Source organism: Lygodium microphyllum, chromosome 2 (genome assembly GCF_053477565.2).
Source record: "Lygodium microphyllum isolate KBCC chromosome 2, Lygodium_microphyllum_v1.1.10, whole genome shotgun sequence".
Classification (NCBI taxonomy): Eukaryota; Viridiplantae; Streptophyta; class Polypodiopsida; order Schizaeales; family Lygodiaceae; genus Lygodium; species Lygodium microphyllum.
Window position 1 is genome coordinate 162,335,775 of NC_141136.1, and position 21,242 is coordinate 162,357,016.

General features: G+C 40.6%; 1 protein-coding gene across 1 annotated transcript in view; it reads left to right on the forward strand.

The window, feature by feature from the left end:
* LOC148040562 (Protein kinase superfamily protein) overlaps window positions 1-19,606 on the forward strand; it is a 38,164-nt gene extending 18,558 nt beyond the window's left edge. The window contains exons 4-13 of the mRNA XM_087700888.1: window positions 5,807-6,624; window positions 7,339-7,379; window positions 9,408-9,476; window positions 10,379-10,479; window positions 11,604-11,682; window positions 11,766-11,864; window positions 12,921-12,989; window positions 13,240-13,289; window positions 17,997-18,173; window positions 19,076-19,606. Of these exons, the coding sequence (XP_087557014.1) occupies window positions 5,807-6,624; window positions 7,339-7,379; window positions 9,408-9,476; window positions 10,379-10,479; window positions 11,604-11,682; window positions 11,766-11,864; window positions 12,921-12,989; window positions 13,240-13,289; window positions 17,997-18,173; window positions 19,076-19,151 (1,579 nt within the window). The 3' untranslated portion in view covers window positions 19,152-19,606. The remainder of the gene's footprint in view (window positions 1-5,806; window positions 6,625-7,338; window positions 7,380-9,407; window positions 9,477-10,378; window positions 10,480-11,603; window positions 11,683-11,765; window positions 11,865-12,920; window positions 12,990-13,239; window positions 13,290-17,996; window positions 18,174-19,075) is intronic.
* Window positions 19,607-21,242: the final 1,636 nt, after the last annotated feature.

The window sequence follows — 21,242 nt, forward strand, 5'->3', positions numbered from 1 at the left end:
GTACTGCTGGGTAGTGGTCTATTAATGACTGATCACAAGGATGAATGCCTTGAGAACTAGCCATTGAGTGGAACTAGCAAACTGCTTTTTCTTTTTGGGGAGTGGCGAAATACATGATCTTGAATGACTTGCTTCTGTGACCACAGTAGTCTGCCCTCTTTATTAGGGTAGTCACACGCCATGCGGTTGTCCTCTTCACAAATAAAACACTTGTATGAAAAGCCATCTTTCTTGTGTACTTGGTTTTTGCAAAGGATTAGAGTGACAATGAAGATGAAGTAAAGTTTCCTAAGCTACATAAAGATAAGACTGATTTCTTGAGCAATATAAAGAAAGTTTTTGCAAGTCTTTGCTTGGATCCACTTGAGGCGTGCTGTTCATTTGATTGAACTTGTGCCAAGTAGTATGCCACGGAATTGGACATACAAAGTAAGTGCAGCCCTACAAGAATAGATTATGGCACATGTGAAGGACATAAGAGATTATGAGACTTGGGGCTGATTCATTCTAGTTCATCTTCTTTCTGCTCACTTGTCCTTTTATCCAAAAAAAAGATCCTTCATAGTGTATGTGCATTGATTACTGTACCTTAAACAAGAATATCATCAAGAACTGTTTTCCTACTTCAAGGCTAGAGAATATTGTTGATGGCTTGGAAGGATTTGTGATATGCAGCCAACTGGATTTGAAGAATGAGTTATAATAAAAAACGCATTTGGAAAGATGTGTAGTTTGTGTTTGGGCTCACAAATGTTGTAGCAACATTTGATTGGATGATGGACAGGATTTTTGGTTTGCATGGATGTTTGTGGGGACATTCTTTCTTACCATTATTATTAATTCAAAGAACTAAATGCAGCATAGGAAGCATTTAGCTATAGTCTTTCAGGAACTCATCAAGCATCAGCTGGTCATTAATGGCAAGAAGAGTGAGCTTTCTCAGAGGAGATTCACTCACTTTGGGGTGCATGGTCTCCAAGGATGATGTTAGGATGGATCCAACCAAAGTAGAGGCCATTCATGCTTGGCCAGATTGGTCAAATCTACTTGATATTGGTAGTCTCCTTGGGCTACTTTCTTACTTTAGGAGGTTGATCTGCCACTCTGCAGAGATTGCTTCTCCTCCTTATGCTTTGTAGAAGAAGAGAGTGCCTTTCAGATGGGCTGAAAAAGAGATTGCAGCTTTTGACCACTTGAAGGAAAAGCTTGCTTTGGATCCGGTTTTGATTTATGTGATCTCTGAAAAGCTTTTGTGGTACAATGCAATGTATGTGGCCCATGGGAATAGCATTGATGCAATTCTCATGCAGATGGCTGTGTGATGGCTTATGAGAGAAGAGTTTTGCAGGGTGCTGAGAAGAATTTGCAGTTTCATGAGAAAGAGTCGCTACCTGTCATTCATGCTTTCTATGTATGGAAGCACTTTTGCTAGATACCTATTTTGTTGTTTAGTCAGATCATTAGATTTTTGAGACATTTTTTGACTTACATAAAATTGTTTGAGAAATCATTCATGCTTTCTGTGTATGGAAGCGCTTCCTGCTAGATACCTATTTTGTTGTTTAGTCAGATCATTAGTTTTTTGAGACTTTTTTTGACTCACATAAATTTGTTTGAGAAATCATACATGATGGGTCAACTTTTTGTCTATATTCCATTTCAAATTGTTCATGTCGATGGAAAGAAGAAACACATCTTTGAATTATATCCGTTGCTTATTGTCAAGAAGTGGATGAGATGAAGGCATAGTATGTGCACACTGAAGAGTATTTATGATCAATTGATTGATGGTCAACGTCATGAGCATTATATTCTTAGAATGTTTTTCTTTGATGCATGGTTGCCTATTTGTAACGAAGAAATTGTGATCAAATATTTAAGGTGGTGCTCCACCGTATGTAGGGCATCAAGTCATTGATGGTAGATGCAATGGTGAAAGTAGTGAATTCACATCTTTCTTTAATTGACCAGCTTTGAGGTGTGATGTTGATGTCTTTGTGCATACATGCATTGTATGTGAGAAGGTCAAGTATGATTAGCAAAAGACACTGGGATTGCTACATGTATTGGTTATCCCAGATTGATTGAAGGAGAGTATAGCTATGGAACATTTGGAGTAGCATTTAATTCTAGCAATAGCATTTAATGCATCATTTGCTGTAGGCAATCTGTGCTTCAGTGTGTTCAAGGGCTGAAAAATAGAGAATTCTCTCTTCCACTGTTTCTCTCTCATACATCCATGATGCATGTGCAGTTTGGTGAAGAAAATTGATGATTTTAGTCTCAGTTTTGGAGCTGAAGTGTTGCTGTTGGGATACTGCTGATCCTAGGTCCGTAATCAGCAAGAATTAGGGTTTGCATGGCTGCATTGGATGTGTGCATGCATGCCCTAGTATTTTGTGAAGTTTGCTGTTGTAAATTTAGTCAATGGAAAACAGATTGGTAAGATCTGGTGGTAGTCCACAATAGGGTTGGTTTGCATGTGACAAGAAAAGACTTAATTTGGTTCCCTGGAATAAGAAATCAAGGGACAAATTGTGTTTTAGGATTGTTGGTTAAAGAACAGGAAGCTGTTTCAGAATTGTGAAGGATTTAGGCTCGATTTGGTGGAATTAAAGGGATCTTGATTGAAGGAACTTGGAAGGATTTCTAGTTCTTTCAGGTGAGGGAAGATTTCAGGTGAGGGAACTTGGAAGGACTTTGAGTTCTTGGCATAGTCTTCCAATTTCAGAGCTTCAGGCTTCCCCATTGTAATCATTTTTTGGAATTCATGTGAGAAGAAATACCGCAAGGAGTGCTAAAGTTTTTGGCCCAATTGGTGTGGGCTCGCCTAATTTCTTGAGGAAGTTTAGCCCCAAAGTGATTAAGTACTGGATTTTCAACTTATCATTTATTTTTTGCATTAATTGCTTGTTGTAATGAGTGCAAAAACCAGGGTTTCACCACCCTTTCTTGAAAAGGAAAACTGGCTTCGCTAGACATGTAGAGTTTCTCGAGAGTGGCTGGGTTCTCTTGTGCTTTGAAAAGGCAAAGCTTAAAGAAGATGAAGGCAAGAAAGTGCTTATTCCCTTAGCACGAGGCCAAGCTTCCCATGGAGATGTGTAAGAGAATATGCTTGACGAGATTTAGGATTTAGCCAAGAGGCTTGAGGAACTTGATGAGGCCTTGGTTCTTGACCAGATATTGGCACACAAGTAAAGAAAGTTAAGAGGTAAAGTTTCGCATTGCTATTTGGTGAAGCTTCAAAATTCTTCCAGTGAATGAAAGAGGGTAACTTAGTGATTTCACCATATTTGTTGCAACTTTACTTAGAGGCATTTCCACTGGAATCCACTTTGACTCAGAATGAGATAGGTACAGTAGAGGGTAGATTTGGAGCATCCCTTGGTGGTCAATAGGGGACAATACTTGTGCTTCCTTGTAAACAGATTGGTTTCTATATATTTAGAAGTCTTGGTGATGCTATATGCTCATTCGAGGTTTATTGGCAGCTATTTGTTAAGGAAATGCTATTTTCTCTTTTGTGCAATATATGGGTGTGACTTATAGTGGCTGTAACAGTTGCAGATGTTGTGTGGAACACGTGGTGGCATGTATTACTAGTATATGGCTGCCATGTTTCAGTCACACTGAGATGCAATCAAGGATGCTTGCCATTTTTCAAGAGGGGAGTATGTCATGGGGATGTATTTATCTTTGGAACTGACTTTTTGCAGGCTCAGGACATTGCATGAGTTATGCGTATGTGGATAGGTCCATCAGTGAGAAAGGTTCAATCAATAAAAATGAAATTAATTAATGTGTCAGTTTGTGCACACAATTTATAAGACTGAATGAACCTTAATAAAAGATCGGTTCATTAAATTTGGGTGCAGGCCAAAGTTTTGGGCTGGGACATTTACATTCAACAATTTAATGGTTGGATAATAGTATTGTAATGGAAAATACAATTGTTCAAGCGACAAGATAATAAAATGCAGGAGAAATGCGAAAGTTGTGAAAACTTTTCTCCATTATGTGGCCTATATTCAGGCAGATTGTGGCTTTCAAGAGCAGATCCATTGCTTTCATCTGCTGGTCGTGGTTGCTAGAAAGTGATCATATCCCCAATGCTGGCAATGCTGTTCCCAAGTTGATGATCCTTTTTTGTCGACTGGCGATGCTGTTTTAGGTCTGATGGCAACAGATTTGGGCAAACATTGGCAGATACAAGGCAAGCAATGGCTGATTAAGAGTGCTCTCCTATGTTTTGGACCATTCTGAGTGGGTTTGGAGCTGATCCAGGCTTTCTTGCAAGGTCTTCTGCTATTTTCTTGAGATTACTGGCATTTTGGAGGCTTTATGCAATGAAAAATTTGGTTAGATAGGGTTTTTCTGGCAAGATCTGGTGTTGGGCAGATTGGTTTTCTCGTGCCTCTATGGAATCAATACCATTCTTCTCAAATTTGGTGTTTTTGGTCTTGGTTTTTGAGAGCAGTTGGAGATAGGTACTTGAGTACTATAGATTGCTGAGTAGTTGTATTGGATTGAGCTACAGAGGGCCGGGTTTGGAAAGCCAGTGGTTAGAGCCTTCTGACTAGTAATAGTTGTATTGGCAACTTGGTAATGATTAAAAAATTCCACAAGGGTTGCTAGACTTTGGGTCCAATCTTTCTCTGCCTCCAAATGCTGGGGCATTCTAGCTCTAGCATTTGATTTGTTTTCCTGTTACTGAATTTCTCTTTTCAAGATAGCGTTTGCAAGTTAATGATCATTGCCCTTTGATACATGAAAGGCCTGTTTCATTGCTTCTTCTCTTAGTTCTCCAAAAAATATGTTGTCTTTTGTTTTTGTGTGCATACTCCCGGAGGGGGGGGGGGGGGCGGCTTTCATGCATTATAGCCACTTGCACAACTTTTTGTACATAGAAGCGGTGCTATGAGTGCAAAACAGTGGAAGCAAAAGCACAACATGATAATTAAGAAACACGAAACAAGAACAAATCCAATGAATCAGGGTAAGTAATCCACTAGCAAAGACAAATGAGATACAACCAGTTACCAGTGGATGACAAGATGCCATGTAGAATGTGTTCAAATCTTCTCTCCTAGAGGTGTAAAGCATTTATACAATGAAGTCTATGTAACGTCCAATGCCCCGGCCCTCTATGTATAGGCACAGATCGTCTGTGAGACAATCATAGAGTGGTTTGCAAGTGGTACTAATGTCAGCACATATGATGTGCCCAAAAAATAACTGCTAACACTCTAGCTGGTGCCCTCCAAATTCTAAAGAATGTTATTTTCTCTCTGATGACTGTACAGCCTAGCAGTTACAGTACTCATCAAGCCTCCAACAAGGCAGTTTCTCTCTGATGACTGTACAGCCTAGCAGTTACAGTACTCATCAAGCCTCCAACAAGGCAGCTCTCACCTGCCTAATGTTTAGCTGAAGCAGGTTTTATTTTTTGCCCTTGTACTCTTAATCCTTGGCCGATAAAATAAGCAAGGTTCTCTAATCCTTTTATTTGTGTTTGTGCTGCATGGTTGGTTCTCACCCCATGTGGGTTTTCCCACACAGTAATATGAAGTATTGCCAAAAAAGGTATGTGTGAGTCTCTCAGAGGACAAACATACACCACCTTTTGTGCTCTATGTTGTCTGCCTTTTGAAGCCTGTGCATGCCTGAGAGAGAGAGAGAGAGAGAGAGAGAGAGAGAGAGAGAGAGAGAGAGAGAGAGAGAGAGAGAGAGAGAGAGAGAGAGAGAGAGATTAATTGGTTTTACGAAAAAAAAAAAGAGATTAATTGGTAACACAACTTTATTTCAGGGAGTACATTGTGGATTTGATGGGTGCTCCAGGTACCTTACTACCAGCAGAGATTGTGGGAGCAACAGATGTTTTTGAGAATACTGCTCTGGTGGAAGAGTTGTTTTCTCAACTGGATAGCTCTCAAAATATATATTTTCCTCACAAGAATCCTGGAGAGGCACCGGAGCAGAGTTCTTCTGTTGCCAAAACCTCAACAGATGTACTTGAAGATTGCACAAGGTCATATGAGCTGAGCAAAGCAGGGTATGCATCTAAGATGAACAAGAAGGTAGATGAACTGGAGGATGTTGCTAACCCTCTGAATGTAGACTCAGAGTCAGGACAGCATGGTGTTACCTTTCCAGAAGTTAATGCTGTTGGTTCCCATGGATCTCTCTCTGGTATCATGACAGACGAATTTCGAATGATTAAGCCAGCATTATCCAGGTCAGCAGACTCCAATGGTCTATCTTCCGAAACTTCAGTGAATGTTTCAGATGTGGGACGGGTTCCTGCAGCAGAAAGTTTGGCTGGTGTAAGTGTAATATCTGAGGAGGCTATAGCCGATGTAGTTACCTCATCAGAAATAAGTCAGGAGGGACCAAGGAACCAAGGTAACTTTGCCTATTCAAGTACTGAAGTTGGCAGTGGTGAGAGTGGTACTCAGATTGTTTCAAAAAAGCCTAGTTATTTAGTGAAAATGAGTCTTGGGGAGAAGCAATACATGGACCGCTGGACTGAGCATGTCAACAATAAGGGTGATCCTGTTTTAGAAAATGTTGCAGAGTGGGAAATACCTTGGGAAGAGATTGTGATTGGAGAACGAATTGGATTAGGTAACATCTTACTATTTTGATGGTCTTTATCTCCATCTCTCTCTGTCAGTTATTTTTGTTATGAGCTCTGCCAGTATTCTCTGGTGGTTGTCTTGAAAAACCTGGAAAAGGCATTATGAAACCATTGACTTGTCATGACTGGTAGCGTAAGATGATTTTTTGACTGGTGTACATCATGCATATTTTAAGCTATCTTTTCTGCAGCACTAGGTTTTGAAATAACCCTGCAGCAATAGTTTTTTTGGTACAAATTTAAGGTTGACAGGGAAGCAGAATCAGAATCTCTTAGATATGGTGGCCTGCATCCTTTGATTTTGATGAAGCTGGCTGGCTGACACTGCAGTTCGAATCCCAAAATGCTGTTGGTTCATGTTCCTACGCGTTGTTATTTTGTCTTAATATGATATTTCGTTTGTATTCGGATGTTTCTATTGATAAAATTCCATAGGAAGTTTAAGGTTGAGAGCCGTTGTCCTAATTTTTGATTGGTAATAAGCTTTAATGGCTGTCTTGGTTCCGGGAATGCCTAAAGTCTCATCCTATTTTATGAAACTTGGTTTGTCCTGATTTTTGATTTGGATTTAGGTGTGTAGGGTAATAATCTTTTGTGTTAACACTGCATTAAAGTGATTGCTTCTCAACCTGATTGAATCATTCATTAATTGGACTGTTGTGGTAAGTGGTTCTTTAATGTTAATGTATGCTTATTTCCAGGCTCATACGGAGAGGTTCATCATGGGGATTGGCATGGAAAGGTAAGCTTTGGCCTATATGTTGAAACTAAACTCTCCCGAGTAGAATTAGTCTTTTGTTACTTTGCATAGTTTTTCTGAAATGGCTCGGATGTCTACTGTAACACATTTCACAGTTGGCTTGAATGTGTGACAGGAAAGATAAAACAAGATTCTTAATGCACTGTCGAGTGTAGTCTATATAAGAAATTGTGCATGCATGAAAGCACTTGGCTTTACGTTATGTTTCCAAACATCTTTATTCTATCTTCCGTCCTAAATGCAAAGGCTTCTAAATTATTAGCCTGTAGGGATGATTTACATGCATAGGCTATGCTCCCATTGCTTTCCTTTCCTCCTTAATACCTGTTTAGAGGTATGGAAAAATATGTTTGGCTGCTTCTGGCTAGACCATAGGTGGCCCTACAACTCATCATCTTGAACAAGGTATAGGATCAACAAGCTCTACTAAAGAACTCTGAAAATACTTGTAAGCAATAAATGAGTTCACGAATAGAGGGGTTTTCATTCAAACTCTTGACTTTTTTACCTTGCAATCAAGTTGTAAATTACAAAGTGTGCAAGGCTATCAAATTACCTAACTAATGTCACGGGGGCAATCAGAAATGAAAAATTCATGATGCTAACTTCTATGCGTTGAAGATGAAAGCTTCAAATGCAAACTTCCAATTGGAAGGGTCAAGACTTTAGTGTCTAGACAAAGGTGAGACTCCTTTCCAACCAGATCTCCAACATTTTGAGCCATTTGAATGCTGAAACACCAAAATTAATCCTTTCTTCAGAAAATTGTGTACCTATAACAAGCACAATGACTTGTGGCTAAGCATATAATGAAACCAAATGGAGCAAGTAATGCTGAGCATGAATGTAGGCAAGACTAGTTAAAATTTATGTTAAGCTCTGGAAGTCCTAAGTTTAGGTGTGACCAAAGAGAGACCTGGCCCAAACCAAGGGAGATGGTAGACTCAAGTACAAATTTGGGTTAATCATTGGGGATTTAGAAGTGCAAAGTGGTCATTCAAAGTTCACCCCAGATAGTTGCACCTTTTGTTCCAGATCAGGGTGCTGGTCGTGGTTATTCTGTTGGTGTTTCTAATTGCGTGGCAATCAGTTAAGCTCATTTATCAAGGCCAAGAAAGAAAATGTAACATCTCAAACCATGTGAAATCTTATGGGCTTGTGATGCTTTTGAAACTTTTGTCTGATCTTTGTTAGTGCAAGTATCTTTGATCTTCATGTTTGTGATAGATGCTTGGTGAACTAACTTTTCCTTTTTGAGCCTGTTTCTGTGTTCCAGTCTCTAGCTTTGAACTGCATCTTTTTGAGCTTCCAAGTTTCAATCCTGGACATAAGAAGTGTCATGCCCTTAAGGAACACAAGGGTCATGCAGGATAAAGATGACGCAACCAACTTTTGAACAACTGAAGTGCGAAATGAGAAAGCATCTCGTGTCAACATGGGGGAACTATGTGACTTTGAACTCTTTGATTCATATTGGGAATTCAGACTGCAGAGCCACCTGATGTTGCCATCTTATGGATGGGAGGATCTATTCCTTCCACTGTGATGCCTTGTCCCTTCTTTCACATTGTGATAAATTTCTATCCTCTTCTCGGCTGCCAGCTGACATGGGCATGTGGAAAGGAGCTCACTGCTTACACATCATGAGTCGTTTGAGCAATGTTGCTTGCATGTGGGAAAACTTTAGATGGCTTAGTCACCGAGTTTTGCTGTGTTACGGATGGGAGGGTCTATTCCTTTCCAGTTTGATATATTGTCTCTTTTCAAAAGACTTTGCACTTGACCCTTCATTGTGCTTACATCTGCAATTTATGTCATATGAGCATTAGTGGAAGTAACACACAACAAAAATCAAAGTTTTATGGGGAATGGTTATTGAGAAGAAAAATGATATACTCGCACCTCTTACGCTAATTTATAGTTTTTCTTAGAAGTCAAATTTGTATTATGCTCTCTCCAGGTAAATGGCTGTTTGTAACAGACCTTAAATACTTGGTGCACTCTGTGCAGGAGGTTGCAGTCAAAAGATTTTTGGACCAAGACTTTTCTGGAGATGCATTGGATGAGTTTATCAGCGAGGTAGGTCTAAAATGCCCTGTTATGGTTGTTAACACTTTGTGTAAATGAAATACTGGTCAAGGTCTGGCTGTGTTACAGTAATACCTTACTCTTCACAACTGTTGCTGCTTGTAACTTGCGTCATAGAACAAGTGGTAAAGCACCAATGGTGTGGGTAGCAAGCGACATAGTTCACCTGTGTACCTAGGTTTTCTGAGATATGATTTGATGCCTATCTGATTTGTTGTAACGATAGCATGGTGGTGGTGTTTCTGGTGGATTCTTTGTTTCTTGTCCCCGGTGCCATTTATCTTTTTGCTATGTGCAGTTCTGTTAAGCATTTTGTGTCCTTATGTCGGAAAACAAGGAGAAATGCTTTATTTGTACAGCATCTGTGATTAATATTATTTCTATTCCTGCAACAGTAATATGGCAGACGGATTTCTGGAAACATGCTTTGCTTTTGTGTCTCTGTCAATATCTTGCTGCTTTTTGTATTTTAAGCCTTTGTGTGTTTTCTCAGGTATAATATCTCTATTTACGTTGCTGCAATGTTAGCTTGATGCAATGGTTTCTGGTATATGCTGGGATGTCTGACCATTGATCCCTTCACATCACAAGACAGTCCAATGACTTCATTTAGTTTGTTCAGTGACTGTATTTGGGTTTGTTCTACAAAGTAAATGCTTGTGCCTTAAAAGGATAAATGGACTGGATGATTGTTTTGCTCTCCACTGCTTTGAGATTAAGAAGCTTGACCAGCTATATACACACATGAGAAAAAAGAGAAAAAGAGGGGGGGGGGGGGGGGGGGTGGCAATCCTAAACCCTAAGGCTTAAATCAGAAGCAACGAATTTGAGAGGGAAGGTGGCAGGCAGGCAGGCAGGTGGGACTCATGTTGTTTTTTCTCCCCACTGTGCAGGTCCGAATCATGCGCCGTATGCAACATCCAAATGTGGTTCTGTTTCTTGGTGCTGTAACTCGTCCCCCAAATCTCTCCATAGTCACGGAATACCTTCCAAGGTATTGTTTTGATCAGGCTTCTCAAGAATCATGATTTTTCTTAACTGCAGCTCTTAGTGAGAAGCTGTTTTAGCTTTATCTACGAGGGCATGGCTGAGAGTGTGGCCTATATGTGATCTATCAGGATCGTAATATTTTTTTTGCTTAGAATGGGCCGAGGAGTTGTTAGACCTCTTTCAATCTTGTTACGCTGTCATTTTGGGGTAGGTAGGCATTTGCGCGTTCCAGACCTATCTATGTATTCTTAGGACTCTGGTCATTTAAGGGATGAATCTTCCAGAATCCTGCCCTAAGGCACTAGAACACTGTGAGTGACCACCTTCTTTATGACTGCCATTGACAAATAAGCCTAGATGACAACATGCAGGCTTGTATTGTCTAAGTTGGCAGTAAATATATCTGGCTGTCTGTGAATTCAAAAGCTGAGTAAGCTCCTACATTTCTTAGGTGTTGCAACATTATCATTAATCACAACCATTCCATGTAGTACTCCCATCACAGGTATACTGTAGCTGTGTGACAGCTTGCTTTTGTGCTTACTGTTTGCCTTTCTGTGCATGCGTCAATCTTAAGTGTTGAGTATGTTGTGCATCTGTGTCATGCTCCTGTTTTGGTCTTAGACACATTTCAAAAGGTAGGAGTAAATCACAAATTTGAATGTCACCTTGATTATGTTAATCAGTGAAATAAGTTAAAAGCATATATTGTTGGTTTCTCTCGTTACTTGCACAATTTTGTGGTCTGCTGGGAAGAATAATTTCTGTTTGCAGAATTTGTGATGGTTGTTCCCAGTCTTCTTCCTCATGAATGCTGATTATCTGTTGCATTATTAATAGGGTCATGCCTTTCTTTAGTGCACTAATTTATGCTATGTTGATCTTCAAGACTTGAATAAAGAATAACAAGTTTCAGAACTTGGAAGATAGTAAATGCTTTTGCAGTTGTATTTCCTCCTTGAGCTTTTGATTTGCAAGTGTGACTGTATGATAGCTTTAAATCTTCAAATTCAAGTAAATGAAGTCGTAGTATATTCCAGCATGTATGAATTGGAACTTGTACTTCTCTATCAATACATGATTTTCAATTTCTCTTGATAAAGATGAATACATGATTTTCTGAAACAGAGGGAGTCTGTTCCGGCTATTACATCGACCAAATTGTCAATTGGATGAGAGGCGGCGTTTAAAGATGGCTCTAGATGTTGTGAGTGCTATGGTTAATCAAGTGTGAGGTTTTTCTCCAGCACAGAAGTTGTCTGGGTAATTTCTAAAAGAAAGGTTTTGCAGGCCGAAGGCATGAATTACCTACATACGAGCATGCCTATTATTGTTCATCGGGATTTGAAGTCCCCCAATCTGCTTGTTGACAAAAATTGGGTTGTGAAGGTCTGTAGTTTACACTATATATTGTGTGCATGCATATGCTTAGGAGTTATGTTAATAGCATGTATACATGAGATGAAAGGCTGCATTAAAAAATAATAATTGGAACAAATTTAGCATGTACATGTGTGTTAATGTTTCTTTGAGGCAGGGGAGGGAGGAAAAGTTGATTCATTCAAATATGTATAACAGATAGATGTGTCAAGGTTCGACATCTTGTATTCAAAATCATACTAATGTCTCCCAGATCAAAGAAGGCTTGAAGAGACAGTAACAGAAAATGTCTGCATCAGACTAGGGCTGGGAAAACAGCCTGGTGAAAATTTGAACCTGTCTCGTGAAGTATATGTATCTACAATTATGTGTGTGATGCCTATAGATAGAAATTTGCCTTTAAATCTTCAGCTTCCAGAACTAACTGTGAGACAGGGGGCCATCCACCATTCAACCTCAGCCCCCCTCTAGACAAAGAACAATCACCAGCTTTTTCAGGACAGATCACCCAGCTACATTGGCTTTTTCATGGACAGAGAGAGCCACTAGAGGCACACCAGGTGACAGAGCCACTAGAGGCACCCCAGGATGACATCTCCTGAGTTCACTCGGAGTTACCACAGGCTTTGCACTCTGGCAGAGACCTCAACCTCCAGGACCTAAAGCATTAGAGAGAAGTTAGAACTATATGCTGCCTATGCACTGCAGAACAGAATGTCCTTGGCACAATTTCGACCATAGCCACTGTCATTGATAGCTTTTGTCTTCACTGCATTGTATCTTAGTCCCTAGTACATTCAGTTCTATATATGTTTCCATGATGATATATTTCATGAGACCATTCTGCCCATCTCTTTTAGTTTCATAAGACCACAAGGCCTCCAGTAAACAGGCCTATGAGATTTAAGTTTAGGTTGGGACGCAAAGTGGTTGATACTAAAATTAGTAATGAGAATGAAAACAAAGTAAAGGGAAGGGAGGGGGGTAGGGAGGAATAGAGCGTTGTATATGCTATAGGTTGCTTAGACCATGTGAACTCAAACTTCAAAGTATACCTGGATGCAGGTCTGTGACTTTGGTCTATCACGGATGAAACATCACACATTTCTTTCCTCTAAATCAACAGCTGGAACGGTAACAGTGATCTAAACAACTATTTGTTAAAAGAAGGATCATTATGTTTTGTAATATGTCTCTCTAATATGACTCTGTGGGTTGCTTTCATGATGTTTTAATACATGCAAGGCTTTTGTAAGTCTATACTATATATGGACATCTATTACTACACTAGAGGATTTATGAGAGATTGCATACTTTAAGAGTCAGTAAAGAACCACATGCATGTTCTCAAGGATAATCATATTCTGATTTGTGATGATGACAGCCAGAGTGGATGGCACCAGAAGTTCTTCGGAATGAGCCTTCAAATGAGAAGTGAGTTCCCACTTTTGGACCTGCATGTGTATCTTCTGTTGCAACTTTTAGAATAGTTTTTCCAAAATTTTTTGGTGTAGTGTGTTTTTTTTTTGGGGGGGGGGGGGGGGAAACTGTATTTTGTGACCACATATGTCTGCAGATGCAAGCTTTTATTCTATGCCATAAATATGAATTCAGGATTGGCAAAGCTCATGTGAGCTGTGAACTTGTTACAAAGTTGGTGATAAGTTTTCTAGTACTCAATAAATCAAGTGCACATGCTGTAGGTTGAAAGGGTATGTTTGGCACGTGTGGTGTTAACATGTGTAACAGTTTTAGCCAACCTAAGTGGTTATATATTGTGCAATATATCGTGTCTATTCTGGTCCATTGGAGTTGGACATTAGCGTTCTTCAGCAACAGCAATTTTTTTGGTTATGAATGCGCATGAGAGTCCTGTCTAACTCAGATAGAAAATATCACATTGCTGGGTGGAATGGCTGGTATGGCAGTCGGGCTGATTTGACCTGCCATCATCACTTGCAAAAGGGTTGTAATGAAGAACTGGACCAAGTTGCCTATAGGAGGTTTGTTTCCTGAACCTGAAGTCCAGGAAAGTGCAGTTGGTCTGATTGTATTGGGGATCCCTTTTGAATTCCAACAGAACTGCCTTATTTGCAGCCCTGTCCAGTAATGACATAGAATTTTGTTAGGAAAATTGTATATTGGCTGTAGACTTTGTGAATGAGAAGCCAACCATTTGTTTGTTTGATGGAGCTTCTGAAAGAGGCATGACTTTAATGTGTTAAAAGAAAAGTCTGGTTCTATCACCGAGTTGGATCTGTCTAGATGAGGCTCACAAGTCGTCTTTCCAAACTTCTTTAGGGCTGTGCTTGTAACTAATGCTCTAAAGACTTTTGGCTTCATGATGAGTCAATGCTATTGGTGTCATGTTATTGTTTTTCTTCATGAAACTTTGTGAGAAACGCTTCTGATCAGGTACCAACAGGCTAGAGCATTGGCATAAGTCTTACAGGTGCTTTTGATGCCAAGTTCTTCACAATATGTGGAAGTTAGGGTTCTTGTACGTTGGTGATATCCTGTTAATTGGCGCAGTTTGGTAGATACCACCAAGGTGGAGGCCTTTTTGGAGTGACACAACTAGAGATTGTTAGTGGGCTTCAATAGTGCGGTGACCTGTACATTATCTTTGTGAAGCACTTTTTTACTTTTGTTTTTTGTTTTTTGTTTTGTTTTGTTTAAAAAAAAAAATTATGATATTTAGGAAGGCACCCCTTCAGTATGGTGGCCATCTTGTGGTCTATCTGGGCAAGACCTTATGGTTTAGTGGAGATTTGTTCCAATTATGGTAAGGAGCTACTTACCATTGCATATGCACTCAAGGGAGGAAGATGTTTTTTATGGCTGCGGATGCTTAAGGCCTTTAATAGGCAGTTCACCACCTTAAATTGGCATGTGTTCAAGATTTGTGTATGCTCCATGTGGGCAGCACAAACAGGTCTAGGGAAAGTGAGACAGTCATTCTTCTTGCTAACTTGGATCTAATGATCGAGGTCATAGTCTTTGAGTGTTTATATCTGTTAAGAATTTTCCTTGCATGGGTTGCAAGAGTGATAGAGACAATGCTAGAAAGATTTAGATGCTGCAAAATTGAACTTCAAAATTGGCTGGTCTGCGCATTGGTAGGGCTCTTAATTTTGCAGCCCTATTTGCTGTTCACATGTAGTTGTGGAAAAGCTAACATGTGGTTCGAGGAGAGTTACTTTGATTGTGTTTACAGAATGATGAGGGACACTTGACTACGTGCAAGCCCATTTCATGGCCTATGGACCTGGAGTCCAAGTTTTCTCAAGAGTGATTCTGAATATATGGTATCACCCCACTATCTCAGTGGGGTTGGGTCCTTGATTCGGCTTATGCATACTCAATTGGTCATTTATAATGTGTGGCTGTCCTCAGTTCCTTTATGTAAAGGCATCTTTGTTCCCATTGGCAGGTTGTGATGCAGGTATTGTGATATCTTCAGGGCACCTTTTCTCACAGGATTCTTTATTGAAAGGGGTCACCCTTATTGTTTGGTTAGATAAAGATTTGGCATGCGGCATTGGTATCTGCAAATCTAGCACAAGCTTTGATTTTGCCCTTGGGTTGGATGCAATTTCTTGGAGAAACAAGAAGTGGCCTACCATCATTCTTTCTTCTATAAATGGGAGTATAGGGTTGTGTGGTCCTTTGCTCAAAAGGCTGTTTGGCTTTAGTAGATATCAGAGATTGGTGATCCTTAGTGACAACCTACTTTTCTTTGGTGTGATAATCAGAGTGATCTAGCCATAGCCATAAGTCCCAATTTTCATGCTCGCGCAAAATACATTGAGGTTCAAAATTATTGTTCTCGGGAGGTCTCCTGGATGGCAAGCTGGATCTGGAGCTGGACTCCAGAGAATGTTGTTGATTTCTTCATGTAACATGATTGCCGATAGTCAATGTTCGATACTAGCATTGGCTTTTGTACTTTGAGCTTTCTTGTCATGAAGCATCATTGGAGTTGAAAGTTGACATGGTTATAAGAGTATATTCCAGCTTGCTGGTCTGATTCAGATTCATGGTTTAACAAATAATAAGAAGAGAGAAAATGTGGATATTCAGCTGTCGATTTACCTCCTAGGGGCTGGAGTATTGTCTTATTGTGGAGAATGTTGCTGATGTCTTCATGAAACATAACTGCTAACAATACAATGTTCCGTATTGGTATTGGCTTTGGACTTGGGCCTCTTTGTTTTGAAGCATCATTGGAGTTGATTGTGAACATGGTTATAGGAATTAGGGTTTAGGAAGGAGAAGGGAGAAAATTAGGGTTTAGGACAAGTGACCCAAAAAAAACAAAAGAAATTAGGGTTTAGGATAGACAACCCGAAAAATGAGAAAATTATTTCTTTAGTGTTGGGGGACTGGGGGTGGGTGAGTGGGTGTTTTTTCTTTTTTGAGGGGGGCCGCTCTTAATAAGGAACAACCAAGTGACAAACGAGGTGTGGATGGCAAGTTTACAGGCCCTTGGGGGAAGTGTTGTGTATATTGTATGGGTACAAGCTGCTGGTAGAAGATGATATCATAAAGAACCCCTTGTGTGTGCGATGTTCTTGGTTTGATAAAGAAAAGCCCCCGTTTTTGTTATATGAAACGATATATTGTGCTGAATATTACTGATCGTCTGGCAAGGAACACTACTCTTGAGGGCTCACATGTTTTGATCTCTTTTAAGGATGGATCTATCAAGGTGCAAGCTATTCAGGGTTGAAGATAAAAACTATAGAAAGCTTTTCAGAGAGCTACTGGTATATGATATCAATGGTTCCCCTAGTAGTACATGATTGGTTTTTTCCATGATAAGGCACTGGCTACAGGGAATGAGCTTTTGGACAGGCCATTGGCTGCAGTTGCTGAAAGCCCTTCAGAGAGCTACAGGTATATGATGTCAATGGTTTACCCTAGTACATGATTGGTTTTGCATGATAAGGCACTCGTTACAAGGAATTAGATTTTTGGACAAGGCATTGGTTGCTTTGCAGAGGGAATTTGTAAAGCTGTCTGATAATTAACAGATCAAATAGTCAAGAAAGCGGGACTTTCAAAAATAACGTGATAGTTCAGGGGGTAGAGTCATGTTTGTATTATTTGGTTCCCCCCTTTTCCGAGTTTGACCACGACCAATCTAGTTTAATAGTTAATCAGACTGGGTGGACTTTGAGTATCCACGTGTACATAGACATTGAGCTCCCACCTTGTAGGCTGGGATATAATATTATGAGTTCTACACTGTGTGTGTCTCTTCACATCAGTTTGGCAGGTTTGGTGTGAGCTCTTTTCACTCAGTCTGAGTCTTGTTTTGGTATGCATGCACATGCACCATGAGCTCCATTGAGTCTTCCTGCACTATCCCATGTTGGCAGGGGAGTTGCAGTGTTCTAGTGCTTATTTCAGATTCCTGCTGAATATGAGGGGCTTGGTGCACAAAAACAAGCCTAGTACACTGATTTCAAGCCTCAAGCAAAACCGGAAAGTTCACATGCTCTTCAGGGAAAACTGTGTTTCTTTTAAGATTATACTTTGCTTGTTGGAAAATGATTTCGTAAGGAACCAATGCTATTTAATGTTCATTATTTGACAAAAAAGCTCTGGATCGAACACCTGAGAATTGGAGCAATCTAAGACGGTCCTTGAGAGTGATGGAAACAGAGATGCAGAGAAGTGACACTGTACAAAGCGTGGCCAACAAATAGCAACTGAGATGAAATCTGTCTGAACTGAATACTGGCCAACCTGTAGACTGGTCAGATTTGCCAGGGAAAAGGTGGGCTAAAATATGGCTCATAAAATAGCAGGCATGCCACTTCAGGTGCATCGACACTTTCTTTCAACATGAAAGGCACTCCAATGCTTAATGAGAGAGTACATTGCTTAGCGATTCACCTAATTGTATCCTGATCTTTCAGAGGACACTTGCTAGAATCTATTTCCTTGTAACCTAATCTGCAGGACCTGTGTATGAGTCTGCACATGCTATTATCTAACAGATACATGGATAATTTCTGATTGATAAAAGTGCCTATGTGGTATAGGGCCTGTAGGTCATAGTGAAGCTGGTATTTTGATATTATTTTGTAAGGAAGTTCAGGGACTCACAGGCATATTGCTTGATTTTTCCAGGTGTGATGTTTATAGTTTCGGTGTGATTTTGTGGGAGTTGGCGACCTTAGAGGTGCCTTGGAGCGGAATTAATCCAATGCAAGTCGTGGGAGCAGTAGGATTTCAAAATCGCCGCCTTGAGATACCTAAAAATCTGGATCATTCAGTGGCAAGAATTATCCGAGACTGTTGGCAAAGGTTTATCATTACCTATTTTCTTTTCACATTGATTCCATGCAGGATTTTGCACTTGCACATGTAGCTACCTGTGCACCCACACAATTTTTTTTTTGGGGGGGGGGCGGGGGGGGTATAAGGGCTGGAGGAGAGGAGATTGACAAAAAGGGTGTTGGAAAGGGAAATATAAAGGAGACAAGAACAAGGAAGGGTGTAAAGGGAAAGGGGTTAGAAAGGGAAGGATAGAGAAAAGATGGGAGAAGGGAGGAATTTGGAGACGGGCAAAAAGGTCAGGGAGGGAGGAAGAAAAGGAGGTTCATTGAGGGGGAGACTTTTTTTTGTTGGGGGGGGGGATTGTGGAAAGTGAGGGTGAGGGTTGTCACCCAGTCACCCATGCCCACAGAGAGAGAGAGAGAGAGAGAGAGAGAGAGAGAGAGAGAGAGAGAGAGAGAGAGAGAGAGAGAGAGAGAGAGAGAGAGAGAGAGAGAGAGAGAGGTTTTAACAAGTTCTCTCAATCCTTTATCACTCGTTTGACTTTCTTTGGGCGTTGTTTTTCCTTTGCATGCTGGCCAGACAGCCCCTTGTACATGTGATTTTAAAAAAATTTCAGCAACCTTTACCGGGGGCAGGGGGGGTCCTCAGTCTTCAGAAGGCCAAAACTGATCTATGAGACCCAACGCATTACATACGTATCCATGAATTATCTTCATAGAGGAGGAAATGAAAATGAAAATGAAATCAATGCCTATATAACCTGTGCATGCCATGGCCCCCCCTGGGGCGGGAAACACACACACACACAGACGAGAGAGAGAGAGAGAGAGAGAGAGAGAGAGAGAGAGAGAGAGAGAGAGAGAGAGAGAGAGAGAGAGAGAGAGAGAGAGAGAGAGATTTTCTGACCATGTCACATTTGCAATGAACAGTGATCCTAGTTTGCGGCCTTCATTTTCTGAAATCACAGTTGCTCTTAAGCCACTTCAAAGGTTGCTTAAAGATTGAGTCTGTGACTTGCTTGATCTGAGACAACTGCCATGAGATCCTTGAGGTGCTATATGGAAGGACGGCAAAATGGAGGAGCAAAACTGGGAGTGCTCATGCCTTGGGTGAAACACGTGTTGCTGTAAACTATGGTGACTTAAAGCTTTCTTGTGTTGTGATGCTTGAAGATGTGGGTGTGTACCAAAAAGTCAGTAAAGACATGTCAACTTGGACCCTTCAAGGTGGGAAAAGGTGAGTAGGCAGCTTTGCTTTGATGACAAATACAGCCTGGATACTGCAGAATGAGCAAGTTCCAGGGGCTTTGTGGATAGGTACATTACATTAGGTAAATCTCAGAAAAGGAAAGGTAGATGGTTACTGGGACACTACAATGGTGATCCCTGTTGTGTAAGGGTTTTAATGCCATTTGTGTGCACATAAGCCGTGCACCCAAAGGCTTGAAAAAAGGTCACAAGTGCCCTCAAAGCATAGCTTTTGAGCACAAAAAAGTTCAGGAGTGCTTCAAAGCTGCGGTCGGCATTTGTCAGTAATATTTGTAATACACATCATCCTGATTGGTTGTCAATAATAATTTATCAAATCATGAGCTCCTGCATTTGTGAACTAATATCAAGTTATCCAATGCATTGATGTTCATTTGTCTTTAAGTAAGTCGTTTATGCATGTCTTTGGTTGTGTCTTTTCACTGGAGTCTGATAGTATAAAATCTTAAGCTAACTCTGCAGATTAGTCTTGATGGCACAAAACATAATGACCTCGGTGAGGATTTAGTGTGAAAGTTTAAATTCTAGAGAGTTCTGGAAGTTTGGTAGCTCAAATGTTACTGTTTCCAGTCAACCAAGCAACATTAAGTTGAGCTTGGCTTGGGTGGTGTTTCCACTTTGTCTTTGAAGTACTTATCTTTGCTAGCCTTCATTTCTTGGTCCAATGATTCTTGGGTGGTGTTTTCACTTGAGTCTTTGGAGTGCAGATCTTTGCCAGCCTTCAGTTCTTGGTGTAATGAATTCTGTCTTAATGTCCTGTAGCCTTTAATTTTTGGTTTAATGAATTCTGTCTCAATGTCCTGTTTTGTTCTTCAACCTGTCTTATGCGATTTATCATTTTATGAAGGCACTATTGATGAGTTAACTCTAACTTTAAAAATCTCAATAGCTCTTTGTTCTTCAACCTGTCTTATGCGATTTATCATTTTATGAAGGCACTATTGATGAGTTAACTCTAACTTTAAAAATCTCAATAGCTCTTTGTTGCAGCAGTTCTTAAGAGCTGAGTGTTTGAACAATGAAGGCAATCTGATATGGTTCTCGTAGTACATTCATCTGTCCAAATTGTTATAGCACATCCCCACATACAGATACATTGAATGTGGGCATGTGGGCATATGTGGACATGCATAGTGAAGACTCCAGCAAACATGTTTATGTGTGTGTGTGTGCTGTGTCCCTCTGCCCTCGTGATTGTGCTCGTCCAAATCTGGAGTGGGACCGCACTGCAGTAAACCCTAGTCATCAACTGACATCGTCTGAGAAAGAGAGCACCTGATCACATAGGTCACGTGCAGGCATACTTCATCCACTGCCCCGCCAGCCATCAGCACTGCGTTTGCTGCCCATGGGTGCCTGCAGTGTGCATGTTTCTGTGCCGAGAGAAAGAATCTGGGAGCGTGCAACTGTGACCCTGCACAGATCCGAGAGCTGACCTGCCCCTGCACAGAGAGAGAGAGAGAGAGAGAGAGAGAGAGAGAGAGAGAGAGTTGTGGTCTGCCAGATTTCTTCTATGATATCAACTGACCTCGTTCTTCCTGACATTGCTGCCCCTTGGCTGGCCATACACCAGCAGTGTGATTTTCTTCTTGTGTTAAAGTCTTGATAGTCTTTCGTCACCTTCTTGGAGGACCTGATGGTCTGATGTAACAGAATGTAAGAGATTTAGTGAGAATCCTGACCGGATGGTTTGATGTAATGTCACAAAGCAGTTCATGCTCAGCATCTAGTTCAGTGATGGATAATTTGCATTTAGGGAATGGGAATGAGAATGACCAAGTTCTATTGGATTTGGATAGTGATTCGTTGGCAGAGGATTCGGGGCTGT